Here is a 20,120-nt window from a genome sequence, read left to right as displayed (position 1 = left end):
TTTGACATGAGCTGTGCCTATTCTTCAGTTTAGCAGGGATTGTGAAAGAAGACATTGAAGCATTCAGAAACACTCCCTAAGGTTCTGAAACTAAACTACCGCCCACAAACACATACTGTATCATACTGTGCCAACAATCTAACTGAGCACTAGAACGAGTGGGAGAGGAATCCAGCAGCAACAGTGTGGGGATATTAAAAGTCAAATTCCACATATTTAAGTCCACCGACAACCCCAGGAATGCCACACAGGCTGAAAACACACAGCACCTGTGGTAGCTGCCGAAGTAGGCCACGATGTTTTTGTGCTTGCACTCCTTCATCATGGTGATCTCCTGCTGGATGGACGTGATGTCGTCACCTGGACAGACAGACAGTTTAGTCAATGTCTTCTCTGCACTGAGCTCCTACTAGAGGGACAATTATAGACCAGTAAACGTAGGGTTAGACTAGTGGGAGAGCTGGTATACGAGGCTGAAATATCAGTCACTTAAAGGGGACGCATCGTGAAAAAGTGTTTCAGTGCTTTTGCTCATATTGTTCTCCGCAAGCCAATCAGAGCAGACTGGTCTTAAAGAGACGGACGCTGAAACAGAGCGTTTTTAAACAGAGGGTGAATACAGGTACATTCAGACAGACAGTATGAGAAAAATAATGTGGTTTTTGGTACATTAAAGCATGTAAAGATGTTGCAGTAGAAACCCAAAATACAAGTATGATTCTGAAAAAGAGCACAATATGTGGCCTTTAATATTCAGTTAATATTAAATATTAATATTTTAGGAGTGGTATGACACATTGCTGCTACTGAGAACCAGTGTGATACTACAGATTTTGAGCATTAAGCAATGCTGGTTCTGATTGTTCACTGATGAGCGGACCTCTTAACAGAGTATGGACAGTAGTAATGATTACAGTAACTGTTGAACACGTGAGGGTTTCAGCTTTGCTTTAAGATGGACTTGAACAAATATAATCGTATTCTTTCTTTTTTTTTGTTAAATGAGTATTTAACAAAAAAAATGTTAAAATAATAATCAACGCACTGTGTAATATCAACACTCTTATGGTTTATTGTATGCCACATATGTGCAAAATGGGTCAAGTAAATGATAATAATTGTCTCGTCTTAAGATAATTATCTTCTCTTCTAGCTGACTGACAAAGGCATAATTCCCCAAATGTCACTGTTCATACACAAACTAGATCAAATCATTAGAAGCTAAATCTTCCTACATCTGGTGTTTTACAAAGAAGCCTTTGAGAGAATGTTGTGTCATGTGACACATACCAGGGTCCAGCTTGACGATCTTGATAGCTGCCAGTTCAGACGTCCCGATGTTACGAGCCTGAAAGGGACAGAAAATATAAATGAATATAACCATATGCATTATTACCTGCTTTTGTATTATTACTCGTTACATATCACACACACACACACACGGTCCAAAACCATATTCAAACTAGAATGACCGCCTCATGGTTGAATTCTTCCACAAACCTGTAAACGTACAGTTTACATGCATGTCTGTCCAAAATATCACCACTTCATCATTTTATCCTATTAGATATTTGTCATAATTAGCATATGAATTATTGAGTAAAGGCCGAAAAAGTGTTTTGTGAGGTCTCCACGTGTTCCTGAGACATCATGTCCACACAAATTAGATGAAAGTACACGTATATATATATATATATATATATATATATATATATATATATATATATATATATATATATATATATATATATATATACACACACACAGACACACACACACACACACACACACACACACACACACACATACATTTCATCAAAAACATTGTATTCCCCATGTGCCATTTGAAATCTCGCCCCAGATAAACCGTTCGAAGTAACCAGTCACTGTAAAAAACATTAAATTCTGAGCTTCTCAGCGCAACTAAGAAACCACGATCCACTCGGCTCAGATCAACAGTCAGGTGACAACAATTCTGTGAATATTCGACTGAACTGCTGCTGAGCACCGTGCACTGGGGAGAGGACAGGAGAGCTCGTAATTAGAGACTGTAAAAATCAACATTGATCAATATAAATATATACATATTTATATAGCCTCCATTTCCCCCCTATGCTATCTAACACTTGGAAACATATATATATACGTATTACATTACAGTCACTTAGCAGATGCTTTTATCCAAAGCGACTTACAATTCAGTATCTATCTATCGTAGACGCAGCTACGGGAGCAATTTTGGGGTTAAGTGTCTTGCTCAAGGACACACTGACATGAGACTAGCTGGAGCCGGGGATCGAACCGCCGACCCTCTGATTGAAAGGCAGCCCTGCTCCCCACTTAGCCACGGTCATCTATATATATATATATATATATCGGTATATATATATATATACCGATATATATATATCGGTGTCTTATCGGTACTTGTCTTTTGCAAATATGATTTTACTCCGTGCATAACTTGTCATTTCTCTAAAGTTCACCTCCTTTCTCCAGTCAGTTGAAGTAACACGTTTGCTCCTGCAGTCGACCCACAGAGCAGATCAGAGGGTGATGTACGTCACATGCGTACCCCTGCAGTGGTAGAGCGCACTGTTGTGGTATAGAAAGCCTGGGTGTTGTGCCTCCACACAGCTGGCATCAAGCTGCTCTATGCCACAGTAGACGCATACTGAGCTTTGCATTGCTTAACATACCGTTACCCTCAGAGGACATGCCAGATAACACCCTGCAAGAACCAAAACCAGGATGCAGTAATCATTAGTACAAGACTTTCAGCCAGAAATTATGAGCACATTTATTGACACTGTCGCGTTCATGCCAAAATGTCTGATATTTCTTTTGATATGGTACATATCTTCTGCAGATTTGAAGTTAGAAGCTACTCGTAGAGATCTTAAATTCTTCCTTTTACTTGTGAGAGATATTTTTGTAATAATGACGAAAAACATGGACTGTACTTGTATCTCTCTTTTCTAGTCTTCCGACCACTCAAAGCTCTTTAACACTACATGTCATCATTCACCCATTCACACCCATTCATACGCTGATGACAGGGGCTACCGTGTAAGGGGTCACCTGCCCATCAGGACTCTAACTAACCATTCATACACACCCATACACCGTAAGCACATCTATTGGAGCAATTTGGAGTTACGTGTCTTGTCCAAGACACATCGACATAGACTAGTGGATCCGGGAATCGAACAGCCGATCCCCGGATATGAATGTACTTTTAGTTACGAATGCGCTCCGAGTCATGAAAGTACTCTTAGGAAAGCAAAAGCTGTCAGTCATGAATGTGACGCACCGACGCGTGAATGTACATTTTCAGATGGCATTCCTCAAGTCAAAAGCAGCAAGTCTGAGCAGTTATGAGGACGTGAAAATCAGATGCGGTACACTTGTGTGAGCAAATCTCAAAAGCGTAAGTCAAGGCTGGGCTGCAGCATCATGAGAATAGACTCCAAGACACTTGACCCCAAAATTGCTCCCGTAGCTGTGCCTACAGTGTGTAGATAGATACTGAGTTGTAAGTCGCTTTGGATAAAAGCGTCTGCTAAATGACTGTAATGTAATGTAACCGTCCATTGATTCCATAGCATGGGAATCAATACAAATAGCACTGGCGAGATGGCTCTTTCCTACTGGTTGTCCTAGACAAGTGTTAAATGGCCAGTCTTATTCAAGTCACGGTGTTAATACTGAAGTCAAAACATAACTGAAGGTCAAGGTAGTCCAGTAGTAAAGCAACCCTAACCAGGTCACCCAGTCAGGTGAAATCGGTGAGTACTATGTAAGCGGTGATGGTGGATGTTGTTTCCAAGCAGCTATGCTGTGTTTTCAACTTCCTCAATTGTTCCTGTGAACATCAGTCATCCCCATTCAGCGGCTGTACTGACGTCAGACGGACTGCTTTTCGACTCTGAGAATCCACAACAAAAAGAGGCAGCCACCAATGGGATGAGCAGGTCGCCTCAACGCAACCTGTGGCCCGGCTGCAATCACTTCCTGTTTTCTTTCCTGTTCTACCGCAGGGCTTCCTGCGACTGCAGTGATAGCAGCGTCTCTGACATGATTTTTAACACAGACAAGCCTGAAATAACAGCGGTAACGTACGAATTTGGAGCGGAAGCTTCACTGCACTTCGAGTCTTTGGCCAAAGTGTAATTTCTTCATAATGAAATGTCCTCATTTCCTGTTGAATACAGAATGGCATGAATGGCCTCTGAAACAAACACGATGTTGATCTGAACATAGCCAGCTCAAACTGAAACAGGCCAGATAACAGGTGACACGTGTAGTCTGGTGCATTTCATTTTGCACTCACTAAAGTAGGAATATGTGAATTTTGAAGTGAGAAATAACAAATGATTCATCTTATTAAAAGAAAAGCTAAATTCATAAGCAATAAAACTTACTCAAAGTTGTTTCTAGAGACTTACTTGGTCTTATATGCCCAGTAGCTTATGCTGGCTAATATTAACTGCTAAATGTTAGCAAACTATATATTGCTCCAGTTTGCTAACTTCATGAACTTCTTTACTTTCTTATGCTACTGTTACAATACATCTGGAGTCGTGTTTGTGTCCACCTGATAAAAACAAGCTCAATATGTACTCTGCGTTTGGCTTTGTTCTTCTTTCTTCACCAGCTAAGCTAAATGCTAACAGTCGGTCTGCTGAGACTGAACCAGAACAGTAAAGAACAATGAGGTTGCTACAAAGATGCTAATAAGCACATAGAGCTGAAAGGACCTGACAGAGTCACTATGAGGGACACCATTGCTATTACACACAGTCATTTGATCCACTGTTAATATAACAAGACAAAGTCTGCAGCCATGCTAGCAGCTATGTGCCGTTACTAATGCACAGCAGTGTTTTGAGCTAAATGCATCACATGCTCTCAGTAACAATGCTAACATGCTAATATTAGCAGGTAACGTTTACCATGTTAAACATTAGTCCAGTGTGTTCCCATGCTAACACGCTACATTTTAATAATAATTTGCTTTATAGCACTTATCACAAAGTACATCAGAGGTCGGTGGGATTGTATTTGGTCATAAAGTATTGGACGAACTAACATGGACCTGATGATGCAGCTAGAGATAAACATAATTCATTCTGAGGGGAACATTGACATCTGTAAAAATGTCCTTGAAATCCATCCAATAGAAATCCAATCAAAATACATTTATAGTTGTTTTGGTGGTCTTCTAGTTGGGGCCCCGAAGCAGTTGTGTACCTTACCTAATGGTAAATTCTGCCTCCGGTGGGGTTTCTTTCTGAACCAAAGAGAATTTTTCGTGATGTTTGTGACATTGTGAGTAGTGTGGCTTGCTGAGGAGCAATGCGGCAACCAAAATGATATCTGAACATCTAACTTTCAGAAAAGTATTTCCCAAAATGTTGAACATATCCCTTCACATATACCGACGGACACTGCGGGCCGTTGGGAAGAGGTCATGACACGAGCATGATGATACCCTCAGACATGTTCTGTTGGAACTCGGTTTCACTTCCAGCTCGTTCGTTATGTTTCTTACATCTTGTGCACAACAGTTGACATATTTGCGATAAAGTGGTATCATTATGGACATGTTTCGATGTCTGGAGCACTTCTCTCTGAGAACAGTTAACTTCCTCAGCACAAAAACTGCAACACAACACTGCAGTATCAGAACCTGAAGTATGAGTACACAGTCTAACAAGCTATTGTGACAGTGCTTTATAATCAGGACTTTTTTATTAGTTAGAATTAACCTCCACAATAAGTGAGAGGAGCTGCTCTTTATACACTCAGCCTCCATGTATCACAGCTAAAAACCCAGATGAGGAATCTAAATGTGTGAAACATAAATGTTTTCTTCCTGGGAAAAAAAAATAAACGCAATACTGCCACTGATCTCACCATCTGCAATTACAGTAAAACCCATGGATGAATGTAACCAAGTTCATGACAATCGAGGGTTGAATTCCTGGTATTTCCAAATACTTTTCATGCTAAAATGACAGCTTAGGGTTAATGGTTGCCATTATGAGAAACCGGCAATCACTTTTCATTATGTAAAACACGGACAGCAAGTGCCCCCGAGTCTCTTCAGCTGTATGTGAGAGAGGATTCACATTCTCAAAGTAGAGACAATGGACGAGCGGATGTTTGGATCTGTGAAGAACACAGCAGCTGGACAACTTCTAGCATTTACACCAGAGTATCAGAAAGAAACCCCACAAACTACGAAGGACTTTGTAAAGTTACTGTTACGTTTTTAGTCTTTTATGTTCACTTTTCATTATTAAGCTGAGGCATAACTGCTTGGTAACTTGATTACTCCAAATATAAGGAGACTAAAAAATGTCAACCGTCTATTTTCAGTTTCGGCAAAAATCCAACAACTTTTGAATTCCCTTGAATTGAATAGACTGTCTGTATCTGGTCGGAGCCACAGGACGACGTGGATCAAGATCAAGCCGACTTTCCTCTGAATAGCAGCAGTGGAATGAGAGTCCATTGAAAGCCCACACAGTCACATGTCCAGAGGTTTCACCCTCGACTACCGCAGTTCCAGTTCCACCAAACCCACCAGCGGCAGCAGTGGGAGTGATAATGTGCTATTGTGCGTCACTGTATGCAGTGCTGGTCCCGTTCACAGCAGACGCACAGGCTGCAATATGTCCACATGTTACCCAAGTGCAGAGACGGCTGTGGTAAAGTCAGCTGACCGTCGCTCACATCAGGATGTTTGGATTGAAGTTTGAACAGCGTTTTGAGTTCTTATGGAGCTCTTTGTGTGCACTGCAAGAAAGTCAGAGCTGCACCAAAAGACAAATGAGTATGTGTGATGTGTAAGGGGTCGCTTGTTTGATGAACTTAACTGACGTCACCTGGTAAATGGTTGTAAACACGACTATATGGGAAAATATTATGTACAATTGTGGGTATTTATTTGAACGTCTTCCACGCTCTTTTCCTCACAAGATGACTTCATTTCAGATAATCTGTTTACTCGATTTCGTCGAAACACCTTCAGTGACAAAATGAAATGTTTGATGAATAAATAAATCTGTGTCATATAATCTCTGCTTCCATTCTTCTGATTTCATGTGCTTTTATGTTCCATCTTTAATCCGTAATGTTTGAGTAAATGTAATATTTCAGGCGAACACACCTGTGCCGTCCTCTTTTGTTTACATTTCTTTACGCCTCCATGCTTCCACTGGTGACCCCCGTGTTACATTGCAATGAATTGTGGGTAATTCCCTTGGGCAAAGGGTTCATAAAGGGCTCAAAATGTGTGCGAGAGAGTCCTCAAACACCACTGACAGTGGGACAGAACTAAACCCTCTTGTTTACAGAGGAACAGCTCTGACACAGTGAAGCACTCAGCAGCTAAAGAGACAGAGAGAGGTGGTGGAGACCAAAGCCGAGCTAAAAGAGAGTACACTTCTTTTCTAACTCCACTCCTCTAGATTTATTTACTCTTCACACTCATTGTGTCCAGTTGACTGTGAATAGGTGCTGACGTGGGGAAAAAGGTCTCGTCAGTAGTACAATCGGAGCTACTCACCAAAATAAGAGTCAATGGTACATTATGAAGAAACATCATCTGGATTTAAGAGATAACGACTGAAGACAGGAAACAAGAAGTCTAAATAAAACGTGCCAAATTAAAGTTTATTTTGAAAAACACAACTCAATCATCTCACCCAACAGCTTCACTTCCAGACAATAATGCAACATACAGGACACAAGCGCCTCTGCCATGCTGATGCTCTGAAGCTGCTCTGTCTGTGGCTCAGCCCTCCAGCAGAGTTCACAGTGGAAGGATCTGTGAGGAGGAGCACTGAAGCTGTGCTGGAGGCCTTACTGACACACTTCACTTTTTACTACACTTGTCATCCAGCTGTACGAAGGCAGCACAGTTTCCGGAGCCGCTGTCGCACTGATTGAATGCTCAGCCCGTCACACACCACAAAAAAAACACACAAAAAAAAAAACTGGAGACACACTAGAAGAGTTCTCATGGGAAAGAAACCAATAAACGGCAGTAAAACGGGTTGAATCTGTGAGGACTTCTATGCAGGCAGATGAAACGTTGGTCTTTATAATAAAGGTTCTGCATGTTTCTGGTCTGGGGTGTAAAAAAGAAGAAACAATACTAATTCTTGTGTTGCTTCTGCAGGATGCACAAGGCACCGGGGCGGTTTAACGGCACAGGATGTTTGCATCCTGACGCTCCAATCGTGAGCCAGTTTTCTGCTCGACACATAACTCAGATGATATTACAATATAATCTCTGATTATATAAATCCATTCATCAACCTTCAGAGATTACGGCAGACTGTTTATATTTTGTGATATCTAACATTTTAACATCCAGTGCGTTTATTAATCAGATACAGAGCCGCAAGTATGATTATTTCCATAGTTATTCTGAAAATTACAGTATCCATATCATTAGAAATACTATGATATATATCAATATCACAATGTGATATCACATCATGATAGGAGATTTGATCAGTTCTGCCCACCTGTATGAAAACAATATGAACCTGTGGCACAACTGATGCAACAGGCTGATGAAACACCTGCCTGTTTAAAAGCGCTCCGTTTATTTTATTAAGGGTTCAAATGGTTAAATTACTTTATTTTAATGATATAATGGCACACGCGCGCGCGCGCGCGCACACACACACACACACACACACACACACACACACACACACGCGCGCACACACAGTGTTTGTTTTTGAGGATCTCTGACTATTTCCCAGAGATCCTCTTAAATAATGTTGAGCTCTGAAGTATCTTTCTCTTATCATTTTGACAGATATGATACATATTATGTGTGTGATTGAGTGAGCTGCAGGTGAAAAGGCAGTTTAACCCTTACAGAGGCAATACGACACATCTCTTAATATCATACCTCAGGCTATGAATGCAGCTGCACTATATTTGAAAATACATCACACTTCTCCACAAACACTCTCACCTTGATGACAGGCAGAGACAACCCTGATGTGTGTGTGAGCAGAGACAGAATCTCTGGTGGAGGGTTTTTTTCTTTTTCTGTCCTCTGCGGTGAAAACACGAGGAAACGTTCTTCTCACTCACCTTGAACACATCTCCGTAGGTACCGCACCCAATCCGGTGGACCAGCTCGTAGTCGTCCAAAGGGTCCAGGAATGACACCCCTATCCTGTCCATGATCGGGGACTCCTCTGTGGTGGCTGAGCCTGGCGGGCTCTCTACTCACACATCCCGGCTGTAGTCGTCCGGGGAGGAAAGCAGTAGCAGCAGATGCACGCGCGCTCACTGACTGACTGACTGACTAGTTAGTGGGAACTAATTGGCGATGACTAATTGCTGGTGTATCGATCCGGCTGGCAGACGCGCGCAAAAACTCCACGCGGGTTGACACACTACAGGCGTCTGTGTGCAAATAGTCTCGAGTGGCGCTGGAGTCAAATCACGCATGAGCGAAGTCACTGCACACTGTAAAAAAAAGAAGAAAGTCGTGTACCTCTGTGAGCTATGGAAGCCTGTTTGTGCCATAAAAACATAAATATAGCTGAACATTTAGAGGTGATGACAAAAGACATACCGTTAGTCATTATAATGATAAATATTCTGCAAATATTGACAAAATAACGACAAACTTATTTTGAGAAACCAACTGTTAAATCTCATTACTTTGAGAAATGAAGTAAGCTAAATTCATAAGAGCGCTTTCGTGTGCTTCTTGTGGAGAAACTCAGTTTCATAGATTTGTCCCATTAGATCAACTCATCGATTAGAGTCGAGTGTTAGTTGACTGAGAATTTCTTTGGATGGATACCTGACTAAAAAAAACTGAATTTCCCATCAGCCTCAGCTGTAGGCTACTTTGTGTTTGGTGCTAAGCTAATTAGCAAATGTTAGCATGCTAAGCTAAGGTGGTAAACATTATAACTGTGAGATGAAAGTCAAGAATTTGACTTATTTTCTCATAAATATTGACTTAATATCACATGATGTTCATTTACAAAGTTGACATTCTGATCTGTTAGCTAAATAATTGACGACCTGAAGTCAAAATGATGAAATGAAAATAATCATTTAGTCAGAAGTATGTCAGAATGCTGACCTGGCTTTTCATATCTTTGACTAAAGTCAAACATTTGACACATAATTCAAAATAGATCAAATATCTCACATTTCTGGTGTTAAAAAAAGTCTGAATCGTTCATTCAAAAATATAGAGCTTGTGTCTTATTTAAAAACATTTCATATTGTGTGCATGTTGATTCATGACAGAATGGAACTCCATTGAAGTTTGATTAGCATGAGCCGTTGATCACTGATCAGTCTGCAACTAGTGTCTCACAGACACCTCTGCTAAACCACAGCTACATGACAACTACCAAAGTTTCACATTCAGTGTTTATCAGTCCACTCATTTATGCTCTTATTCTCCTAAAGCTTGTTCCAAACTAGGGTGTATGTGCACCATTGTTTTCCTGCTGAATGTAGAATATATGTTCAGCTCAGTCACCTATGAACTTATGCCCTTATAATAACTTGTATATCTAACACACATCCTCACACCTCACCACATTCTCTTTTTATCAGGTCTTTATTACTTGCAGATAAAAAAAAAACAAGAACAAAAACCACAAGTCATCAAGCAAATAGGATGTAACAGGGGCCACCTAATGTGGCTCCACGGTCTCAACAGTGCATGGTCTTCCTGGTCTTCTCTAATCATTAGAAATAGGCCCGGCGTAGCTATTCTCCGAACTAAAGGCCGTCTACTTTAGATAAGAACAAAGGCAAAGTAAGGCAACATAGAGCTGGCAAGAAAGAAGCTGTCGATAGAGCAGAAGTGGACAATGTTACACAGTAACTATCCTAAATTAATCACTTCCAAGGCTTCAGTCATGGACAGGGTCCTAACGGTACAAGTTGATATTTACACATCTGTACGCGGCGTTCTGGTCATCCTCGTTACTTTGGCTTCAAAACATCCACATGTAAGTCAATGACAAGTTAATAGTCGGTGTGCAATTGGCTGCCAATTAAAACACTAACTAATGACGAATGAGTGTTTACAATCTCTAGAAAAGACGGCTCCTCCAGAAAGTCGTTTTTCTTTTCTTCTGGCTGTAGAATAAAAACAGAATGAAATGTTTCACTCCCTCCGTTTCAAACCTGATATGTGACGCTGAACTCGAGTGTTGCAAGTCAAATATATTGCTGGAAATGAAGAGGATGTTGACCGAAGCGGACGTCTGGATGAAAACACTGGTAACAGAACAAAAAAAGTTTCACAAACAAAAGCGAGGTTAATCGGGTCTCCGTGTTGCTGTTCACAGTATCTCCTCCCATTTCTCACCACCTCCTGCATCAACCAGCACGTCTACAGGGACTTGCGCTGCCGCTTCATGAAGGACATGGAGTAGTCCCCGGCCGGCGTGCTCTTCTGCCTCTTCATCTGGACCTGTGACTGGGCGGTGAGCTGCAGCTTGATGGCGCTGGAGTTCACCTTGGCTGCACACAGCAGCCCCTTCATCCCCTTCATCTTCTCGCTCTGGAAGGCGACCACGGGGCCGGCTGGGGACGGGGACGCCTGTTGCTGGGATGAGGGTGAAGAATCCGGGCTGGGGGACTTGGGTTTTCCTTCGGCGTCCCCGGCCCGCAGGCCCTGAGAGGAGCGTCGGCGGCCCCCTCCCTCTCCTATCTTCTTGGGCTGGGCTGCTGCGGCGGCTGGGGGTTGAGCGGAGGGGGAGGAGGGAGCACCAGGAGGAGGAGAGCCCTGCTCATCCAGCTTGGACTCTCTCCTGGGGCCTCGTCTGCGGCCCTCCCGGGGGTCGTCGCTGGACATGTCGTCATCGTCCTGGGACTCTGGCTCCTTGATGATGATCGACACCTTCTGGCGCACCTTTGGAATCAGACCACACCACAAACCCATTTTAGCTACAAAGCATCGACGCACAATGTCGGCCACATCGGGGGGGGGGGGGCTCATCGGGGGGCCCCTCTCCCGCTGACAGTTTGTATTGGCTGCAGGGTTTTCAAGTTCAAAGGCGGAGCTATTCTGGGTTTCTCACCTGAGCATCAAAGCGGCTCAGAGACTGCACCAGGTAGGTGGCCCAGCCCACATGAAGGACCGGCGTGGGACTGCCCTCCTCCCATTTGCAGATGCCGTCATAGAAACACAGCAGGTGGGCAAAGCATTCTGGGTCCTGGAGTGCGGAGAGGGCTGCTGCCTGCTTGGGGTGCTCCTGAAATCAGAGCACTGACTGTTAGTTAGTTTCACTAACTGTTAGTTAGTTTTAGGTGTCTTAAACACATTTTGCTCCCGCTTGCCTTGTCAGCTCCTTCTCCCCCCTCCCCCCCCCTCCCCAGGACTCTCTGCAGCAGCGGCCGTCTCCTTCAGCAGCGTGGGGATAACGTCGTTCGCAATGTCAAAGAACTCCTTGTAGATCTCCTCGTCCTCGCGGAAATAGTTATACCTGCGAGAGCAGGTGAGAGGAGGAGGAGGAGTATTAATAACAGTGAGGAGGGAGTCAGAGAATGTTCTACAAGATCAGCCTGAGAATGGGTTTTCATCGAGTGACATCATGACATCAAGTTCAGATTAAGAAAGGGCTGTTTGATGTCCTCCAGGGTGGAGGCAACATGTTGATCATTGAAGTCATTGCAACAGTCCAGACATGTGAACTCTGCTGCATAATCTACAAAGAATCCACACACACACACACACACACACACACACACACACACACACACACACACTCCCTCTTATGGACGGCGCACAGAGGGCGAGCTGAAGTTGAAGAACAATGGGGGAAGCAGGAAAAGGAAGCTGATGGATGGGGAGGGAATGTGGCCTGGTGGGTCTGAGCTGGTATTTTTAGCTGCGTTTTTTAAACGGGAGGAGAGAGCCGGACACTTCCTGGCTCAGGAGCCACACCCTCTCAGTGGGACGGGGCTTCTCTGAGGTGGATGTGCGGGAGGAAAGCCACCGCAGAGGACAAGCTCAACCAGAGGTCAAACTCAGAGGTCACATCACTTGACTTTAATACCCATCTCTTAGATTAGAAGGCTGAGAGATGCATTCTGTGTTCATTTCTTTTTGTTTTAGTGTGTGTGGTCACAACACGAGTCAGGGGAAGATAGCTTTGCATTGACTGCCATCTTGTGGTCGCCTGGTGTAATAACAACTGAGGGTGCCGGTTGATGCGACACACAGGCCATTTTGAAAACAAATGATTTCTTCTATTCATTTTAAAATAATAACTATGTCACAAATATTGCTTGATGACCATTGCACAATAAAAGTGAGATGAGAACTAAATTAAAAACTAAGTTATCTAAGTAAATATAAACTGTTTTGGCTGTTGGACCTGTTGCACTGATAAGCAACATCGTTTTATCTTTTTAATCAGTCTTAAAATTCATCTGGAACTATTGTAATTATGCTAAATATAATTTTTAATGAAGAGCGACCAATAATTAAAACACAATGGAATATGTAACAAAACTAATAAAGCTGAAGGTAATATAAAATACTGTGAGATAATAAGAGATTATCTCACAGTAAACTGTCACTGAACGGTTAAAAGACCAATGGAGCCAGAACATGTGACATTAAAATAGGTATTTGTCATTTGAGCAATAACACTTAAATAATAATCGCAGAACAAACTTTGCTGAAAACGGTTCACACAATTAAAGCTTGGTTTTAGGAGATTTTAGTACGGTTTCATTTTCACGTCCACCAATCATACAGCCACCAACACACATTCAGTGCTGCTGTCTGAACGTGAGCAAAATGCCACAGTTCCCATTTGAGCGTGAAACTCATTCCTTGTAAACTTTAACCTGCGTCACACCAGTGTGTTAAAAGCAGCGTCGACTCACTCCTGCATGACCTGAGCGGCCTCGGACCAGGCCCTCAGAGCCTCCCGCACAGCCCTGTGTCTGTAGTGGAAACCAGCCAGGTACATGTAGGGGTAGATGTGCTCGTTGTTGTAGTGCTTCTGAGCAGAGTTCACCGCCTGAGAGAGACAGAGAGAGAGAGAGAACAGAAACACATGAAGAACTCCTCCTAAATCATCAACCCGTTCTGCTGGAAATAGTTCAACACTGGAGCTTAAAGAAACTCTCATCCTACCAGTCTGGGACCTGGTGGATTCCTCTCTACAGACTAACCTTCAGGTGGATTTTCAGGGGGTTCTCCTTGCCTGGGATTGGATCCTGATCTTCAAGGTCTGCCAGAGTGCCCATGGCCATAGGATACCTGGAACACAGTACAGGAGGAGGAGGAGGTTGTGGAGTTAAGCAGGCTTACAAGTCCACCTTTCAGAGACGTTTCATTCCTTATGAACTCCAACACAAACTCACCTGTCCAGGTCGCCTCGATCGTACAGCAACCACAGGAGTTTCTGTTACATAAAGAGAGCAGGAGCAACACAGGCAGCTCATGAAAACGCATCTCACAAACACCAAGTGTCTGAATTGTGAGTAATTAAAGCGCGCAACAGAAGAGAACATCAAACGGTTCCGTTTTAGACCGCCTCTAACACATTTAGGTCACCGCCTCCTCCAGCCTCTGCTGTGAAACCGAAAGCTGTGGAGCGATCCGGGAGATCAACCAAAGCAGAGGTGCGACGACCCGCCGCTCGCTACAGGCTGCAGAGCTCACCTGTTGCAGCTGCAGGAGCTCGGAGCTGTCGGTGTGCAGGTCCAGCGAGGGGTTGATGGCGCAGACCATGAAGGCCACCTCCATGTTTCTGTCACACTTCATGTAGGAGCCCTTCAGGTACAGCCAGCTCTGAGGGAGACACAGACAGGAGAGGATTTGCAGAAATGTGGATATCAAATACAAGACATTATTCATATTTACCTTCATCTGGCGAGGTCGATGAAATAATATCACAGATGGGACATTTACTCATAACGTTATGTGTAAAAACATACTGGTCTGCACCAGGGTCACAAAGAGCCCACCATAAAATAAACTGATGCCCTCTTTTAATTTATATGCAGTATTGTGAATTTGACCCGTGTTTGGGGGTTTCTTCTCGTCCTTACTAAGTGGAGGCGGGCCTCACCTTCTCGTTGACTCCCGCCGCCACCGTTTGCCCTCTCCGGTCCTCGTTGCCCTTTCCGTGCCAGGTGACCTCGGCCGTCTCTTCCCCATTTTTGCTGAAAATCACCCAGGCGTGGTCCTCAGACAGTCCCAGGTGGACGTCCTTCAGACCCAGAACCTGGCAGGCTGCCACCACGGCAAATGCCACACCGGAGCTGTCCAGTTTGGTACCTGGTTCAGATTTAATAAAGAATCATTTCCATCAATTTGACAATTTAAGTTGATCACGGTAACGATCACGGTAATCCTCGTAATGTCGTACCAGTGATGAGACTGAAGAGGGACTGGATGTGGGCCCGGTCCTTGAAGTAAGAGCGGCTTAGGCTGTTCCAGATCACATCGGACACTTTCTTCACCAGCTCCCTGCTGGAACCTGAAGCCGTCCTCCGGAACTGGGACAGGTCCACCGCGCCGCGGATCTGGGCCGTGAAGCGCTCGTACAGTGCAGAAATCATGCCCAGCTCCACCGTGGGGAAGCAGGAGTTGGGACAGTCCGGCTCCAGAGGCTCAAACCGGACCCCCGGGACGTTTATGGGGATGACCCGGTTCACGGCTAGGAAATGCTCGACGAAACCCAGGACCAGGGAGAGGAGGGCCAGGTCCGGTTCTGACTTGCGGAGCTCGGCGTCAAACAGCTGAACCACGCCGTCGATCCCCCGCAGGGGGAAGTGCTTCTTCTGAACTGACTGCAAACCCATGACGTCCACGGTCGGTCAACTCCGATGCTCTCCTCAGTACCTGCAGTACTGAATGTTACACAGCAGTCAGGTCAACTCCACATCAATATCACACTGTAGAAAGTAAGCAGAGTTTAAAAAAAGAAGAAATCCCAAGTGATAAGGAAGACTTCCTTACTCACTTTCATCAAGCCATCGAGGACATAAATCTATAAAAACAGCTCAGAGCTGGCCACTGTAGTTTATAGCAAACGTTACTCTCACAGGAGGATATGGTGCATTTCTGAGGGACTATTTTCCGTGGTGGATTAATCCACATTAGGTGTATTTGGTGTGGCAGCAGGTCGTTGTATGTGGCCTTGAGTCAAAATAAGCTACAGTGTGTGTTCATGGTAATGAAGGAACAGTGAGGCTCGCTGAACATTATCGCTCTAGGACCCAGAGGAGGACGATAGGTCCGGCTTTGACACACGCACAATACTTCTAATACTAGTAGATACATTCATTGGAGGTTTCTCATCTCCGCATGAGATCTGGTGAACAAGTTCACAGAGAAGCCAGACTTGTGTCACGCTTTACTGAAAGAAAAGCAACATTTCATGTCGTAGGTTTTATCGAGCTAGTCTGGAGACTTAACGTCCCGTTAATAATCTCAACGATAATAACGTTACTATAATAACTATAACTGACGCACGCTTAACACGTACAACATAAACCTCGCAGACACTGACCCGCAGCTGAGCAGCTTGACTCGTTGCATAATGCTGATTACATCGATGCCGCTAACATGGGCTATATGGCGCTTTGGTGGGCGGGGCACTCTTACCGCTACCGCTGTAACGTTAACGTTAGCCACGTTCAATTCAAAAGATGAAAACATATAGGTTCGGGATGTCGTTTAATACGTCGATATGTCTCCGCAACATCACAAATACTTGCCGTCTTTCAATACAGACCGAAATACTGTTTGATTCATTTATTTGAAAGCCCGGTTAGCTGACGTAGGCTAACTAGCTAACTTTACTAAGTTAAGTTACCGTTAGCTACCCGTTTAGGCTGGCTAACGGTGTTAGTTTGTTGAATGAATACTAACGTTACGCTGTTTAATAAGTGAGATAAAGTAGAGACATACCCGGAACCAGAGTGAGCCGCACACTGTGACGAACAGCTCGGGAGTAGCCGGCTGAATGACGGCTGTTTGTCAGAAGCAGCTAACAAGCTAACGAGCTGCTAGTTAGCTAAACTCACTTTTGGATAACGTTCATCAACCTACTACTCTCGCAAAAGGTATCGCTACAATATGCCGCAACACTGAATCAATCTGAACTCTTATCAGCATACAATGTGAGCAATGTGTAAGAGGTAACTTACCCGTTTTCTCACAGCCTCAGCCACATGTTTTTGTTTGTGTCTCCCTTCTTTTGCCGCGCAGTTCAGTCTGCCCGATAGTCACCTGCAGTGTGCTACCAGGCTCCACGTTTGCGTAACGGAGCAGATCTCACATCGATACGTCGGTGTCTGTTGAACGGGGATAGGCCCATCCCCATAGTTACAGATCTGTAGCCCTGCGCACACGGGACCGTCTCGTGTATGCTGGGAAATGTAGTCGATATGATCTTATCTGTAAACTCCACCAGTAGAGGGCAGTATGACGACGATCTATTATATAGTGCTACAAAATGGAACAAAGGTAACCGTTACATAATGGAAAACAAGCTACATTAAAAACACACAGTTTCGACACATGTGTAAAATTGTACTGTAGCCGTGAAGTCACTGCATCGTCATCATTGTTAAAAAACAGTTTTATCAATATGGCCATGGCTGGCTTTGTTACACAACTCAAACACACACCAGTTTATGCATTCAACCAATTATTATCCAGATTTATCTCATCATTGTTTGGCATAATTTTCTCAAAATGTGTGTAATGCAGCCTGTAACAGTTAATGTCTGAAACACAGAACCCCACTGTTGTTAAGAGCAGGTATGAACAGAGACGATGACATGGTGCCTGTGTTCAAGAATATTCCTTATGCTGCATTCACGTGCTGTCGAATTTCTCTACATCGCGTATGAACCTCACCACAATAAGACAAATACCAACAGTTGAATTTTACTGATACAAAAGTCTCAGGAATATATTTGCAAACGGCAGAGAGGATGGAGGATAAGTCAACAAATCACAATTGGTAATACATTTGTTATTGTACTTGTTCTCAGATACAAGTCGTATTCATTAAAGTTGGTGCTCGGATGTAGGAGCCTGAGCGAAGACATTGAACGTGTCCCATCCCGACATGTTTGGTTTCCTCCTCCCTAGTCCGCCTTGTTTCCTGCCATCTCTGCTGCTCTGTCAGTGCTCGGACGTTGCGTTAAGGTGCGGATCCGAGTCTCACTCTTGGGGAAATTTGAGGAAAGTCAGACGACATATACGTCTTTAAAGGACAGTAACCGACCATTTAAATTGAGACGCCAGACATTTTATCGCCTCTGTGCAGTGTAACTACAATAAAATGGATCCAATGACTCAATCCACCCAAATATCTTCGTCGCAAGGGCTCGCCGATGGACAGAATTCTGCTAAAGAATCAAAGCTATCCGGTAAGAAACACACTAACGTTAAGTCAGCGAGCCAAATGTTACTTTTAACCAATTGCTTTACCATTAATTACTATTAAACCATATGTTTCGTTTTTAATTGCAGGCATTAAGGATTTCATAGGTTTAAGTTGCGTCAATACCATAACGCAATAATTCAACTTTGAATATTTAAGCTGTAATGTAGAAACGCTTCTCTTTTATTGTGTGTGTTGTTGGCCTGTGTGTGGCTGATTAAGCTTGTTTAAGCTATAATTGGAAACACCTGTGGTAGTGAACTTATCCCGACACACTGCTACTAACATGCCCTGTAGCTTTGGCCTGCTCTGGGTACGCTATACGTCTTTTTACGGCGATAATGTCTCGCTAAACGTCTTTTTTTTAATGTTATAAGCGGAGCCACAGTCGAATGTTACAGCCAACGTTGTAGAGCATGAGGCAAGACATTGAACTAATCCCTGTATTCGATCAGTCAAAGCAACGAAATACGGAATTATGGGGCAACATTGCTCATTACTGAGCAGCGTCAATTTATCCAAAGGAGACTTAATTCATCCACGAGGACACTGCGTGATTAGCAGGGCTAATTTGGGGGGAAAAAAAATAAAACAAAGAAATTAAAATACTTGCTTCTAAGGCTGAAGCCGAATTGAAACGTACATCGTAATGACTGCCACTGCTGCCTCGCGTCATGTTCTACTCGGTGGATATGTTTGTTGATGAGTAAATGCACGTTACATGACAGTTTTGACAATAACGTTTGGGGTGACAAAGCGTTATCGGTGCTAAATGTTGCGATGCGGTGCACTGCAGATGCATTGTTACTGGGCTACTGTGAAGGGAGGACCTCTTAAAGGCGCACTGCCCTTTTGTGTCTAGATCATGAAAACAGGCCCGGAACGAACCACCCAGCCCGGAGAGCTTCACCACCATCATTCGTGTGTGTGTGTGTGTGTGTGTGTGTGTGTGTGTGTGTGTGTGTGTGTGTTACCGGCCTCCACCTCCACATTTTATTTTCAGGTTTCACAGCCCAGACGAGCCTAATTAAAAACAAAGGAGCAGTGTTTGCTTCCCATGGGCTAATTGACAGCTTATTGTGTTTGAGGGAGTGGCAGCTTCACCGTGTGTGTGTGTGTGTGTGTGTGTGTGTGTGTGTGTGTGTGTGTGTGTGTGTGTGTGTGTGTGTGTGTGTGTTGTGGCTGTTTGTTAAGCTTTCTGATTTGAACCCCCTCATGGCTCAGTCAGCCACCTCATGTGAGCCATTTGAAAATCCTTCCAAAGCAATGTTCTGTTAATCAAAGGGGTTGTCGGCTTTGAAGAACGATGGCACGTGTGGTCATGGGCGTCAGCTGGGTGTGGCTCGTGATGCCTCGCTGAGATTTGATTTGGTCTCTGGAAAATGATATCAATACGGAGAGGAATGCAGGAATTTAAATAAAAGATTAATAGAAAGCTACTGGGACGCAAGAGGAAGCGCACACGTTCACATCAGAAAGCATTCAAGACCATTATTTTCCATGCTTTCAATCATGTAACATGTAATACAAACTTATGACAAAATTGACCGAATAATAATTTATTAGTCCCACAAAATTAGCAGCCATGAGCGAGTTTGGAAATTTTGGTGCTTTGATGATATCTCATGCAGGATAGTTTTTTATAGCCCAGAATGAATTCACTAAACTTGCATCTCT

The 20,120-nt window shown here is 43.7% G+C and overlaps 3 protein-coding genes across 9 annotated transcripts in view; 1 reads left to right on the top strand and 2 right to left on the bottom strand.

Annotated features, from left to right (window-relative positions):
- The window catches only part of map4k2 (mitogen-activated protein kinase kinase kinase kinase 2), a 30,334-nt gene extending 20,877 nt beyond the window's left edge, over window positions 1-9,457 (bottom strand). For all 5 annotated transcript variants that reach the window (XM_068713678.1, XM_068713681.1, XM_068713680.1 and 2 more), the window contains exons 1-3: window positions 9,127-9,457; window positions 1,291-1,348; window positions 270-360 (exon numbers count right to left, since the gene is read on the bottom strand). In XM_068713678.1, the coding sequence (XP_068569779.1) occupies window positions 270-360; window positions 1,291-1,348; window positions 9,127-9,219 (242 nt within the window). In that variant the 5' untranslated portion in view covers window positions 9,220-9,457. The remainder of the gene's footprint in view (window positions 1-269; window positions 361-1,290; window positions 1,349-9,126) is intronic.
- Window positions 9,458-10,608: 1,151 nt separating this feature from the next.
- Window positions 10,609-17,340, bottom strand: men1 (multiple endocrine neoplasia I). Its single transcript, XM_068713677.1, is given in 11 exon segments — window positions 10,609-11,932; window positions 12,102-12,275; window positions 12,361-12,390; window positions 12,392-12,506; window positions 13,918-14,054; window positions 14,209-14,296; window positions 14,401-14,441; window positions 14,702-14,830; window positions 15,111-15,319; window positions 15,411-15,894; window positions 17,197-17,340. Coding segments are annotated over 10 exon segments (1,881 nt in total). The 5' UTR covers window positions 15,847-15,894; window positions 17,197-17,340; the 3' UTR covers window positions 10,609-11,410.
- An 819-nt stretch (window positions 17,341-18,159) lies between these two features.
- rtn3 (reticulon 3) overlaps window positions 18,160-20,120 on the top strand; it is a 28,645-nt gene continuing 26,684 nt past the window's right edge. Inside the window, exon 1 of one of the 3 annotated variants that reach the window (XM_068713673.1) lies at window positions 18,160-18,429. In XM_068713673.1, coding sequence (XP_068569774.1) covers window positions 18,342-18,429 — 88 coding nt within the window. In that variant the 5' untranslated portion in view covers window positions 18,160-18,341. The remainder of the gene's footprint in view (window positions 18,430-20,120) is intronic. The other 2 variants (XM_068713674.1, XM_068713675.1) reach the window with 2 other exon arrangements.

Source organism: Cebidichthys violaceus, unplaced genomic scaffold, assembly GCF_023349555.1.
Source record: "Cebidichthys violaceus isolate CVI_PGR_0920_01 unplaced genomic scaffold, fCebVio1.0.p SCAF_19, whole genome shotgun sequence".
Lineage (NCBI taxonomy): Eukaryota > Metazoa > Chordata > Actinopteri > Perciformes > Stichaeidae > Cebidichthys > Cebidichthys violaceus.
This window is presented reverse-complemented; position numbering and strand designations above follow the sequence as displayed.